The 14,188-nt window shown below is 47.4% G+C and overlaps 1 protein-coding gene across 1 annotated transcript in view; it reads right to left on the bottom strand.

The window, feature by feature from the left end:
- Positions 1–13,043, bottom strand: part of LOC119394613 (acetylcholinesterase) — a 23,229-nt gene extending 10,186 nt beyond the window's left edge. Inside the window, exons 1-2 of the mRNA XM_037661932.2 lie at positions 12,737–13,043; positions 10,034–11,536 (exon numbers count right to left, since the gene is read on the bottom strand). Coding sequence (XP_037517860.2) covers positions 10,034–11,529 — 1,496 coding nt within the window. The 5' untranslated portion in view covers positions 11,530–11,536; positions 12,737–13,043. The remainder of the gene's footprint in view (positions 1–10,033; positions 11,537–12,736) is intronic.
- Positions 13,044–14,188: the final 1,145 nt, after the last annotated feature.

The following is a 14,188-nucleotide window of genomic DNA, read 5'->3' as shown; positions in this document are numbered from 1 at the left end:
CACGTGCGGTCGCACGAGAAAAACAAAAAAACAAAAAAAAGAGAACCCATATAGTGGATTGCTTTTTATTTATCAGGCACAATGCTGTGCCAAAAGTTGCATGTAGATTCGAGGAAATTTTTTTCTGTACACTACTTCCGTTCCGTATGTGCAGATATTGTCCCTCTTCATTGAATCTTGGCCATTCCGTACCATCCAAGACATTTGGTACGCTGCAAATAGCAACACATGCACGGTATTAAAATTAGGAATGTGACGTTGCGTAAACTGGCACAAAGGCAGATTGCGTTGTAAAACTTGGCAAGGTGGCATCTGATGATTCCGGGTGGGTCATCACATGACAAGTGTATCGAATGCCTCGGTCAGCCATATCAGAATTAAAACCAATTACGATCTATTAGTAGTTTGCTCTCACGGCCATTTTTCAATGTTCTCTTCTGAGGAAAAGATTGTTGAGCAACGAGCTTTCAAAGTTGCCTCAGGTATGTGAAATGACGTTTCGCAAGAATAGAATATAAAAGGGTAGTACAATATTCGGTAGTAGTGCATATATGAGCGTTAGTAGCGTGCTGAGATTAAGCGTGTTGTTATCAGTGTTTAAGGAGTTGATTAGCTGGACGACACTCTCTTTACGAGCAAGCAGCCGTCAATATAGCTTCACTGCCGGGCCGGTGCAGGGTGCTGCTTTTAGTCATGAAATGAAGCCACTGCCATAACGGGACTTTACATTTCAACGCTTAATGAGCAACCAAGAATGCAACACCTATTCCTTTGTGAATTGAAGGTGCCCTAAATAGAGCGATAGAGACGAGTATTCGCAAAGAACCCTAGTTCGTTTTCTTTAGTCACAGATACGTACCAGTGCGGGGGCACATGAAGTGCAAATAAAGGCAAATGCTCTTCCCGTTACGCGTTATAGTTGGGATGTAGCAGAACATTGCAGGAATCTTACCCTGTGCGACTAAACGTCGTAACGACGTTTATCATGTTTTCAGTTGCCTTGACATCTCCTTCGGAAGGATGACCGTCTAGGACGAGGGCCGAGCCCAGGCTGAACGCAAGGTCGTCCCGTGAGTCGAGCGAACCACTCGGGCCAGTCAAGGAAGGACAGTTGCTCGTCGTACACAAGAAAGTACACCGACGTATTTGCAACTGCGAGCCCTCGGGCGATGCTACGCGCGGGGCAGCCAAAAATAAAAGTCACTTAGAATGTCAGAGCCAGCTCGAGCTACTTGGACACCACTGTCTGCAGCAACAGGGAAGAAGTAGCGCTCGATGATAGGTTCGGTGTCGGGCGCTCATGAAATTCCCTAGCAGTAGCTTCATAAGCAGTGTCATGTATCTTTTCGAAACGAGTTCAATGTCGTCGATATTGTTGACGTTTTTGAGGATATGCTCGATAAGGAAGTCTCCCTCGGCAGCGCAAACGCTCACCAGGACGTCGCGTACACTGGGTGGAACAAGCGCAAGGGCGCTGCCGGGCGTTCCCGGCACGAAGTCGTCACCTAAAACCGGGAAGAATCCGCTCAAAACCGTCTGCGTTGAAAATTCGCGCCGCTTTCACAATGTCATCGACATCCTTGGATTGCAAGCAGGTAATGACCTCCGTCACGGAGAGCTCTCGATTATTCTTCTCTCTGCAGTCGAGGTAGTCTGCGAGCATGTCCGCTTTCTTTCTCGCCCGTGCTGGGCTGCTTAAGAAAGCACTGACGAACGGGCTGCCACTCTGCATGTAGGCCCGTTGAAAGAGACCGGCGCTACTGGGTGACAAGATGTGAATGCCCAACGACATGGCTCCCGCACTTTGACCCATTGCGGTGATGACGTCAGGGTCACCGCCGAAAGAACGGGCGTTTTCTCTGACCCATTGCATCGCAAGTTGCTGGTCGTAGAGACCCATGTTTCCAGGTGCCTCTTTGGGCGTCCAGATATAGGAACCCGAACGGTCCCAGTCGGTAAGCGATGGTGAAAACGACAAGGTCTCCTCGCACGGCAAGTTCTGACGCGTCGAATATCTTGAGATAATTCCTCCGAAGGTAAAAGCTCCTCCCGAACATACACGACGACTGGCTTCAGAGTAGGACCATCATTTCGAACCGGTTTGAAGACGTTCAGAAAGAGACAGTCCTCGGAAAAGGGGATCCGCTTGCTGTTTACTTCCGAAGTGGCTGTTTACTCTAACGGGAACTTGGGGACACATAGGTGGCAGCAAAGTAGCGTTTCATCACCCCTTTCCAGGGCTTCTTTGGCGTCGGCTTCTGAAAGCGTCGTTCACCGACTGGTGGTTCGGCGAAAGGTATTCCCAAGAAGGCTAGCACTGGACCAGTCGTTGTCGAACGAATGATCCCTCGCACATCTCCGCAAGTTGTGTGATCGACATTAGCCGCCTCTTGAGCTCTTCCGGCCACCAGAGAGCACACAGTGAAATGTAACGTTAGTCCGACCCACATTGCCATTGTGCTGCAAGAAAGCATGAAAGAAATAGTTACGATTGATCCCTAACTTAAGGTTTAAGATCCTACGCAAATTGTATACAGCGAGATACGCCGTAGTGGGCTTGCGAAATGATCTTGCCCGTCAGGCACTTTTAAACATTGATCCAATGCATGGTACTTTTTCACAAAAATTCCAACGTTGCGTTCTGAAATCTAATTAAAGATGTTGTTACCGGCAGAAGAACACAACGGCTGATCAACCACTTCACTTTGCAACGTGCTCTGCGTGCTACTGAATCGTTCTCCAAAGTGAAAACTTGCGCTAGCTAAGGCGACACTTCTCGTACACCTCAATCCTGACGTTCGAACTTTAATTATGTCTCACACCCCTGGGTACTGCTTTAAAGCGGTACGTGAAAAGCTGTGCGGGGACAAAGCTTGTAAGCATCTCGCCTCTCTCAGAGACTCAAGCACTCACAAGCGCGTTCTCTGGGCTTGAGATTCTTGTTGCCTGTTCACCGTAAAGAATTTTCGCCCATTCATCGAAGTCTGCACTTCATTAGTGTTATAGTATCGAAAAATTATCGTCATTGTTTCCAAGCGGTCAGTGTCTACGCGGCTAACACGCCACCTTCCTTGATGAGTGTTTACGAATAACTTTCAGCTGGTAACTCTAGAGAAAATCTGATTCCCGGAGTACCGAGTCGCATGGACGCGGTTTATAGGTCATTTTTTCGCTTTCCACTTACTTGAGTGCAAACATAAGTCACCGTCAACGTCATTTGATTCGACAACCGATCGGAAACGTCACTGCCAGCGTAGGACATTGTTCTTTTATCCTGCCTCCATATCATCAAGGAAAGAAGATGACATTTAAGGGCTCGTTTTTCTTTGCTAGACACAGTATTAATTAGAACTAACAGACAGTAATGCCAAGGAAAGTATAGGGGATGTCATTTGTAGTAATTAGGATATAAATGTGAACAAACTAAAGTGGCCGTAAAGATAACTTGCCGCCGGCAGGAACCGAACCTGCGACCTTATAATAACGCGTCCGATGCTCTACCACCGAGCTACGGCGGCGGTCGTCCTCCCGTCCACTTTTATGGAGTATATATATGTGCATTGAAACCTATATGTGTTTAGCGAGGGTGTCGTTCTGGCAGACTTCATGCCTTCAGGTAGTATGCGAGGGATTATTGGTCTGCTGCCCGCTCGTAAAAAGATCACATGCTGCGTGACGCCAACAGGCAGAAAAAAGAGTGTTCCACACTTGCCGCCATGACTGCGATCGGCGCCGACTAACACTCCTAGGCTTAAATGCACATATATACTCCATAAAGTGGAAGAAAGGATGACCGCCGTCGTATCTCAGTGGTAGAGCATCGGACGCGTTATTCGAAGATCGCAGGTTCGGTTCCTGCCGGAGGCAAGTTATCTTTTCGTCCACTTTAGTTTCTTCACCTTAACATCCTAATTATACAAATAACACCCCATATACTTTACTTGGCATTACTGTCTGTTAGTTCTCATCCATACAACCAGCAATGCGCAAGCGGTTTTATCCCAATTAGTTGCTTTTCGGTGCGTTAGATAACCTGCTTTTCGAAGTACATTCTCGACATGATGACATATGGCAAACCAGCATCTTTAAGTCTTATAACGTTCTCATGAAAACTATGCCAAAATGGGTGCAATGCGATTCCACGTTTTCGAAAAGCTCTGAAAACACGCACTGAATACGCCAGTCCTCCTTTCACTAGCCTAGGATAAGCCGAAGCGCGTTCTTAACAATATCGGTTGCCATGAAAGAATCCTACAAACCTTGCAGTTCTGAGTTCGTGTGTCTCTGAGGACGAAAAAGTGAACTCTCACCTGAGGCGGGGTGCAGATCCCAGACAGCAGAAGATGGCCACGAAGCTTTTCACGCAACTATCTGTAGTGATCCCTTGTGATTTGAGAGGTTTTCGAGAAAGTGAAGCAACAGGTGGCGTGTAGGGAGGCGAAGTGGAAAAGTGGCAGAGATGGTGCCTCTTCGCAAAGTGCAACTTTGTAGATGTCGAAGTACACGCCGGGCACCGTTCGTCGCGAGGTGCGCGGCGCCGTGGTTACACGACCAGTGGATCACCTTCCCGATGGACGTCGTTAATCCGCTTTCACGCGTTGCCGTCAAGCAGGGAGCATACAAACAGGAAGTATCAGTATTCCGATGTTTGAACGAGACACGCAGAAAACAAAGGAAGCATCGACGGGACCGCCATTGCACAGCTGTTCAGGACCGCAGTGCAGGTGCAGAGATTCCTTTCTTTAAAGATTCGAGGCGTACAAGTAAACTACTCGGTCGATAGTAGCTAGAGAGCGACAGACACAGACGAAATGCAAAGAAACGGACGCAATACAGCGTAGACTATCAAGTAAAGTTTATTGGTTAAACCACGCATATATAACGCACACAAACGTGAGCAAACCCAGCCCTAGGCGAACACAGCAGATTACCCAATTCACCCATGAAGATTTTCAAGAGAAATCGTTTCACTAATTGCAGACGTTTTTTAGTCAGTTTATGGGTTTTAACGTTGCAAAGCTGCTGCAGGCTGTGAGCGACGCCGTAGTGGAGGGTTCCGGAAACTTTACGCCACCTGGTGCTCTTTAACGTGCACTGACATCGCACAATACATTGGCCTCTAGCATTTCGCCTCCATCGAAATAAGACCGCCGCGACCGGGACCGAACCAGAGTCCTTCGGGTCAGCAGCCGAACACAGTAACCACTAGGCGACCGCAGCGGCTGACAATGTAGACTCCTCTACATACCACGCGTCCGTAATCTTTCCAAGAACAATTAGAATATTGCGCTATTTGATGCCGCGCTCGAATCGAATAGTCACTGTTCAAAAGCGCGACTATTTTTCTAACATCCCTCGAGCACTTCGCGTAGTCACGTGAGCAAACCCTCAAATAGGAGGTACTTCAGGGTGTACACAACAGCAACAACCAACTACGGTATGAACAAGTCCTCCTCATATATGAAGTTGAAGCAAAAATCAGATGACATGTTCTTTATTGCACATTGAAGGTAACCGACTAGAGCACTTCGCATTGCCCAGGGAGCAGGGTTCTAAAGACTCAACCTCGGTAAGTCGAAAAAAAAAAAGGTTTTTTAAGACACGAAATCGATGTTCTTAACATGTGACTGGTTGCCCGGATCACCCGGTTGACCTTGTTTTGTTCTCGCAATGATGGCCGTAGGTTCCCGGTTGAGTGCCCTGGCTTTGACTCATTGAAGGTCTCCGTAAAAGGGAGCTAAAAAAAGCCTTTGCTTACAACAAATAAAGGGAATTGAGCCTGATTACGTCATAAGGAAGACATGTAAGAAAAGAGGCGCACATTTCTTTGCTCTTGCTGCCGTTAGCAGTGCTATGAACAGTTGAAAACTAGAAGCACGGGGGGGGGGGGGGGGGGTGACATAAAAAGCGTACACCTACTTGCTTTTTATTCGTGAGGTAGTACGTTGTGCCAAAAGTTACACGTAGATTCGAGAAAGTGCTTTTCCTGCACATTGCTTCCGTTCCGTATGTGCAGGTACTGTCCTTCTTCATCGAACTTTGGCCACCTCGTGCCATCCGTAACCTTGGTACTCTGAAAACAGCGATAAACGTATAATTGAGGAGGTAAAGAGACGGTTTCATAGAGGCCCTCATGCAACGTGTTGTGAATCTTCTATGGCGGCAAGTAGTGACCTAAGGCTCGAGTATTTGTAATTTTGTTTGAGTGTTGAAGCTGAAAGTGACTTATACGTGTACTTAGGAACAAATAATACATTTTGCGTTAACTTCAAATATAAATTTCTTGTTAACTTCAAATTAATTCTTGCAATTTTCGGTACTCCCTATAAAGCACACGTCTGACGACAAACTTTTCAGGCATATACTGCATCTTTTTTAAATGACTCAATATTGAGGCATATCGATAAATGTAGATATCGGAAGTTTACGGAAGAAACGAGAGATGATTTCTTGCACTCTATTATTAAAACACGTTTAAATCACGTGCCAGTAGTCAAATGACAAATGGGAAGCACTGTCCATTTAGTGACGACGAAGAAGAAGACAATCTAACGGCTCATTCAAAATTCGTGAAATATACTCTACGCTTTCGCCTTTGCTTAGCGTGTATAGGTGCAACTGCAGTGACCAGCGTAATATACAAACGCTACCGCTTCTTTGGTTCAGAAGGTACAGACCTTATGCAAAATCTGCTGCCATCTAGCGGCCGCTGTACGCATTTCCGCCATGTTGAAGGCTAAGCGCGCTCCGCATGTGCACACACTGAGCGTACGTATCGACGTGTGGCGGCTGATAGGAACGGCAATGCCGACATATCTTCGTGTGCCGTGTTGGTGAGATTGAGGAAGATGGGATGCTGAAAAAAGGCTTGCAGGAAGCTAGCCTCCATGTGTTATTAGATTTCCTTGCGGCCGACGAGAAGCGGCAGATCGTTCCGTTGCTCCGTCTAGTGCTCACGACTAACGCCGTGTTTACGTTCTCCGTTCTTAATAGATGGGGCATGCGACAGCATCGGCACTCATCAGAGAACACTCGTTCGTGCCATGCCAGAACGAGACAGTTTTTGCGCCGTGTACTCGCAGGCACAGAAAAACCGGCTTCGTGTACGAGCTCCAAAGCTGCATCGCAGCTACTCGCACATGCCTGCGCAGTTGTTGACACCATTACTTTGTTTATCACATTGCGATAACAGTTACATGTTAGGTAGCTCGTGCGCGTCATCGATTCTCAGCGAACGGACCGATTGTGCTGGAGCGTGTTGTTCGTACTTCGTAGTTTGTTATTGATTGTGAAGTTTAACAAGGTTGTATTTGGTGAGATGCTTTGCGCGCGTACTGCTTCCCTATGCGTATTTTTAAAACATTTCATGTGCTATTCTTATTATTATTACTGCCAAATTCAGAGGGGCGGCCCAGGTGGCCTGACCCCCCCCCCCTCCCCCTACTTGTTTTTTTTATTTATACCCCAAGGATAGCACGTATCAGGTTCTCCCAGCTGACGCTGATCCCCCTTCGGAAAAATCCTGTATCCACTCCTGTGTGCTATGAGATGTTAACAGGTGCTTGTGTGTGACACTTTTCGTATGAAATTGAAAAAAAAATGCTGTTCCCGCAGATGTGTCACAACGACCGTGGGTGCGCCACCGTTGGTTACGCGCTGAGGTGGTTTCGCAAGCGTTCAGTCGGCGACGCTAAACTGCTTTGCTGCAACTGGTTGAAATTGTAAGGCGCCAATAGGTCCCGAAAGCGACGATGTGAACGCTAATATTCTTGGCGGATCGTGTTATTTGCGAGTACATGTCGGAAGGCTATTCAATGAAATACTAGCTAATCCTCGCCTACTTCTTGGAGCAACTAATGCTTTTGACGTTCTTTTCACGTGCGTGAGAAGCGGATCTTTCTTACATTTTAACCGTGCGGTAGCTCTATGCAACTGACAAAAATTTGGAGGCACAAAGGAACGAGGACAAGAAATGACGGGACTGGTGCCTGTCATTTTTGGCACCAGTCCTGTCATTTCTTGTCCTCGTTCCTTTGTGCCTCCAAATGTTTGTCAGACCATGCACCAACTAGCCCAAGAACGCGTTTTAGTCAGCTCTATGCAAAACATGCAACGGTTTATTTAAAATAAGATGCACAATACATTAGGTCGACGTAGCTGTCCCTTATGAAATACGCTTTGAAACGGGTCAACAGCACTTTCTTACCGTCATCGCTGTGCCCAGCCGCGTCGCGCGCTAATGCTTCCTCCCAAGCATCCTACACTACACGCATGATGTTGCAATAGCTTACAACGCTTTATTCGCTACACTGAAATCAGACAAAATTTATAACCAAGCGCAAAGCTTCATTCTCAACGACGACATACTTACATGTGAATTGGTGACAAACTTGTACCTTCTTCTCGTTGAGAGGCAGTTCTTCACACGTAATAATTGTCAACGTAAAAACTAGGAAATGCCGATAACGTGTACAGGCTCGTCTGACGTTTTTATGCCCCAATCGCCGACTATCAAAGCAGATACAAGCAAGAAGTTAGAGCAGCGATAGCAATACGATTCGGACCCAAGCCTCCAACATGGCGCCGAATCGGTAGCTTCGTCAAACCTTCGACATATGGCAGCAATTTTGCATAAGGTCTATAATCGCTTACAACCGAAGAATAAATACAAGCTCCGCGCCTAGAACTGCGGCCAACCCATCATTCCCCTGTGCAAGACAGTTCAACAAGATGGTTTTCGTTGTAACCACAAGCACTTTTCCGCTGCTAATTTAAATACTACGCTTATTAGCAATTAAAAGTTCGACGTCCCTACTTGAAAAAAGTCGGCAGATCCCACGCATTGTGGGAATCGATGTAATGTGAAGCAGCCAGCAAAGAGCTGCATACAACGTCTTGTATGTCACTAAGGAAAATGCGTGTCATGGTTTTCATGTTAACTCCTATTATTTATGTTCGTAACACAGTAACGTCGCGCAATACCAACTTCGGGGTAGATCAAGCTAGCGAAACGGCCGCCAGCGCACCATGAGCGTGGCACGTAAGTCATGCTGTATGACATGCGTGTCATGGTTTTCATGTTAACTCGTGTTATTTATGTTCGTTACACAGTCAGGTCGCAAGATATCAATATTGGTATATGTAAAGCTAGCGAAACGGCCGCCAGCGCACCATGAGCGTGGCACGTAAGTCATGCTGTATACATGACATGCGTGTCATGATTTTCATGTTAACTCGTGTTTTTATGTTCGTCACACAGTCACGTCGCGCAATACTAATTCCGGGGTAGATCAAGCTAGTGAAACGGCCGCCAGCGCACCATGATCGTGGCACGTAAGTCATGCTGTACATGACATGCGTGTCATGATTTTCATGTTAACTCGTGTCAATTATGTTCGTCACACAGTCAAGTCGCAAGATACCAATTTTGGTGTATATAGAGCTAGCGAAACGGCCGCCAGCGCACCATGAGCGTGGCATGTAAATCATGCTGTACATGACATGCGTGTCATGATTTTCATGTTATGACTTGTCATTTATGTTCGTCATACAGTCATGTTACGTCACACCAATTTTGGTGTACATTCGATTAACCAAGCGACCAGGAGAGCACAAAGTCGTAGGCGGCTAGATAGATAGATAGATAGATAGATAGATAGATAGATAGATAGATAGATAGATAGATAGATAGATAGATAGATAGATAGATAGATAGATAGATAGATAGATAGATAGATGCGCTCAAAGTCGCAGAAGTTCGCTAAGAAATGCTTCGCATTTAATAATACGTTTCCCCGAGCAGTGACATCAGAGTTTTGGCTGAAATTTGCCAGGAAGCTAAAGTATAACCCGCGAACATGTGTCTAAAATAGCCTCCCTGAAATGCACACAAGGTGCGTGACGTCAGGAAAATGAGCAAATGCGATTGGATGAGGCATCTAACCAAATTTTCTCTGTGTGCGACAGCGACGGCTGTGGGAGGAGCTTACATTTATGCTCAGGTTGTGAACGACTATAATATCATAATACTCACCCATTGCGAGCGAATGTCGAGACGACGTTTATCAAGTTCTCAGTTGCCGTGACGTCGGCGTCCGAAGGACTGCCACCCAGGTTGAAACCGGAGCCGAGGCTGAACACAATGTCGTCACTGTGTGTCGGTCGAACCCACTCGGGCCAGTCGAGGAAGGAGAGTTGCTCGGAGTAACGAAGAACGTGCACCGACACGTTCGCAGCTGCAAGCGCGCGGACCAAGCTTACTGCGGGGCAGCCGAACAACCAGTCACCCAGTATGTCGCCCGAAGCACGAGCCACCTCAACAGCGTTCTGGCCAGATACTGGGCCGAGGTAGCGCTCGATGATGGCGTCAATGTCGACGCCGACGAGCGCACGCGACAACACCAGCCTCATAATAGCCTCCATACGGCGTTGAGTCACCTTTCCGAGGTTTTCTACGATGTTGAGCCTGGCAAGCAAGTATGCGATCAAGAAGTCCCCCTCCCCTGAACAAACGCTCACCAAGACGTCTCTCACGTTCGGTGGGTACTGGGCAAACTCTTTCACTAGCTTTCCATGCGCGAAGTCACCGCCGAAAAACGGAAAGAACCCATTAAACTCTGCTTCGTCGAAATATTCCAAGGCTTTCAAGATGTCTCCGATGTCCTTGGATCGCAGACATGTGACGACTTCTGCTCCGGAAAGCTCGTGCGAGTCTTTTTCTTTGCACTCGAGATAGGACGCGAGCATGTCTGTTCTGGATGCTGCCTCTTCTTGAGTGCTTATGAAAGCCCCGATGAACGGGCTGCCACTCTGCATGAAGGCGCGCTTGAAGAGACCGGCACTGCTTGGAGACAAGAGATGGAATCCGATGGAGATGGCTCCGGCGCTCTGACCCATTACAGTTATAGAGTTCGGGTCACCGCCGAAGAAACGCGCGTTCTCCTTGACCCACTGCATCGCGAGTTGCTGATCGTACAGACCCATGTTTCCCGGCGCATCTTCTGTACCCATATACAGGAACCCGAGTGGACCCAGTCTGTAGGCAATGGTGACAGCGACGAGGTCTCCTCGCACTGCCAGTTCTGACGCATCGAAGATCTTCATTGAAATTCCTCCATATGTAAACGCTCCTCCGTGAACGTACACAACGACGGGCTTCAACAATGTGTCGTTTCGCGCGGGGGCGTACACGTTGAGAAAAAGGCAGTCTTCGGAAGTGGGATCAGCTTCACTTATAGCGAAGTAGCTGTTGATTCGCGTGGGATTTTGGGGACACATGGGCGGCAGCGATGTTGCGTCCAGGACTCCTCGCCAAGGCTTCTTAAGCGCTGGTTTCTTGAAGCGACGCTCTCCGAGTGGTGGCTCGGCGAAAGGTATTCCCAGAAGGGCAAGCGCTGGACCCGCCGTAGTCGAACGGACGATACCTCTGGCAGCGCCGCATGTAGTGTGAACGACAACCTGGGGTTCTTCGGTGCGACTGGCTACCAGGCAGCCCGAAACAACGGCTAACGTAAGGCCGACAAACTTCATCGTTGTACTGAAAGGATAAGAAAGGGTTAGCGAAGAGCACTTGAAGCTTGAACTTTCGACTGCGTTCTGGTTTCTGTAATTACAGGCACGCGAAATACAACAGTCACATGCGGGTAGTGAGATATGTAATAGGTCTTCCATTTGATTCGAAGCGTACTTTTTGAAGAATCATATATAACATTATTATACTTTATTCATAATTGTCACGTGGTCCCACCATAATAATGAGGGCATATCTGAACTCCTGGTGTACTTGTTAGAGTAAGAAATGGAACTTTCGCGTAACACTTTGACCTTGAGATGTCTTTGAGCTCTCATACTAGAACTGGGCAGACAGTGCGAGCAACATTTCTCGATCCACTGCCGAATACGACAAGGGCGTGCCAGTGGCTTAGGAACAACATGGGTGACATCGTAAATAGCGTAATGAGAAGCGACAACAGGAAGGAAGACGAACAGAGGCGCAAATTGACAACTGATTTTATGGAAGATCGATCCAGAAGTTTATATATCCCCAAGCTGCGCTGGCGCAGCGTCGCAACGAACAATGGAGGTAAACCGCTAATGATCAAACCAGGCACGACAGTTCTGAATTGTACAGCGCTATCGATGTGTCGCTTACACATTACTGACCTGCTTTCCTGAAAAAAAAAAGGGCATCTAACATTTCGCGAGCTGCTTTTTTGCTTACTTCGGCCTAAGATTTTGCGCAACGGAAACGTGGTTCACAAGCGCAGCACGCCATGCAGTGGTCAACAGGATGACTTCTCTCTTTAATATTCTCTCATTATTATTTCCGGTTTGAGTATCTCCATTGTCCGTGGTTACGGTGCACCTGCGCAGCTTGTGCATATATAAACCTGTAGATCCGCCTTCAATGAAATAAGTTGTCAGTTTGCGCCTGTGTTCGTCTTCCTTTCTGTTCTCCCGTTTCGCTGCGCTATTTACGATGATATTAATGTCCAAACACCAATTCGCCCAACACTGAACTCTTTTAGACAATACGAAACTTTAACAGACACTGTACACGAACTTAAAATTAAACTCGCGCGAGCCTTATATCTCAGAGGATGTGTCACGCCTGCACGTTACACTAAACATAGAAGCTACAGCAGGACATCCAACAACTCGCATCAGCACTAGCGTCAAGTTCTCGAAGTAAATTCAGTGAGATAGGCATGATCAATGAGATGCGATGCGAACTAACCTGAGTCGTGGTGGTTGAGCACCACGAGGGGCAAGCGATGCAGCGCGGAAAAAAATATGACCACTTCTCACAAAGCCCGCGGCATCGCTTTCTCGGTGCGTATGGGCCTCGTTTGCGCAAACGACGAGTGTTACGAGGTGCCTGAGTCGATGAGAAAAGGGAGAGACGTGAAGTCGCCCTATCTATCGGCCAATTGCGCGTCTGTCGAAATTACACGACGGGTAGCCGAAACGCTTGCAAAGCACGTTTAATTCGAGAAGCACGCTGTCTCCTCTCCGTGACATCGCCCTCTTCAGCTTTCATTTGTTCCATTACTATGCGAATCGTAATTGACTAGTCGTTCTAAGCCCATGAGGGCGCACAAAAGGAAAACACAAAGAAACAAAGCAAGAAAGGATGAGGAAAAGAAAGAAGAAAAACAAGTCTGGCGGGACAGGTGGCCTGGCGCAGAGGCTGTCTGACTCCGCCGTTTACACGTAATGTATAGAAAAGCTGCCCAATTGCGCTCATAGCTAAGGCCCTGGAGAATGTAGAGAATTGCATTCTCCTCCGTACCGTTGTGAAAGGCTGTCTCACCAAAAGCATTGTAATAGCGAGAAACGACTCCATCTCAGTTTCGAGGCGTGAAATATTTCGTCGAGCGTGGGACACACAATCGCAAAGCCGACATATCAATTTCCTGAATTCGATGACAAAGGACGAAAAAGCGAGGAAATTAGGCCCTTACCGTGGATGCCGTGTCCATCAATGTGGTTTTGTTTGCCTTCGCATGCGATATACTCCAGTGTTACAGAAAACGAACACGTCGATTAATGGAACACAATTACACTGCATTGTACAATGCCAACGTAGTCGCTGACTGGACACACTTGTGATTTCGCGGATATGTGCGTGCAGCACCTTGTTTTCGCTTTCTCTCATCGACCTTGAGGATTCGAAAAGTTAGGAAAGTACCAGGACGATAGCCTGTGTGGGCTGTGTAGGCCATTACCAACGACTCCGAGAGACAACGATAAGTGCGTGCGGCGGCTTGCTTGCATAACCCCACGTATCCAGACACGTTGCGATGTCTTCCGGGAAGCGACCCCGTGGCCCTGACTTTGGTGGCAGAATGATCGCAAGCTATATTGTAATCTAGTGAGTCGACTGAAGAACAGTGCGAAGTGGGATATTTCAGCCACTTCTCAAGAGTATTCAGCGCGTTATTGCAAGTGCGACAGTTTGAGCGCAGGTTCTCGCAAGACTGACGCACGAGCACGTCGAAATGATCTGAATGTCCCTGGTGTTTAGTGTATAGGCGCTAGCCCCAAAGAAGCCATTTCTATGAATGTGTAGAACTTTCGTAGCAAAACTCCACAGCAACAGCGTAATAACACCATTTAGCACTCTCGTGAGTGGTGATATCCACAGATGATGATGATGATATTTATGAAAAATGCACTTGTTTCACGG

The sequence above is a fragment of the Rhipicephalus sanguineus genome, chromosome 5 (genome assembly GCF_013339695.2).
Source record: "Rhipicephalus sanguineus isolate Rsan-2018 chromosome 5, BIME_Rsan_1.4, whole genome shotgun sequence".
Lineage (NCBI taxonomy): Eukaryota > Metazoa > Arthropoda > Arachnida > Ixodida > Ixodidae > Rhipicephalus > Rhipicephalus sanguineus.
Note: the sequence above shows the minus strand (reverse complement) of the source record. Positions and strands in the feature narration are given on the sequence as shown.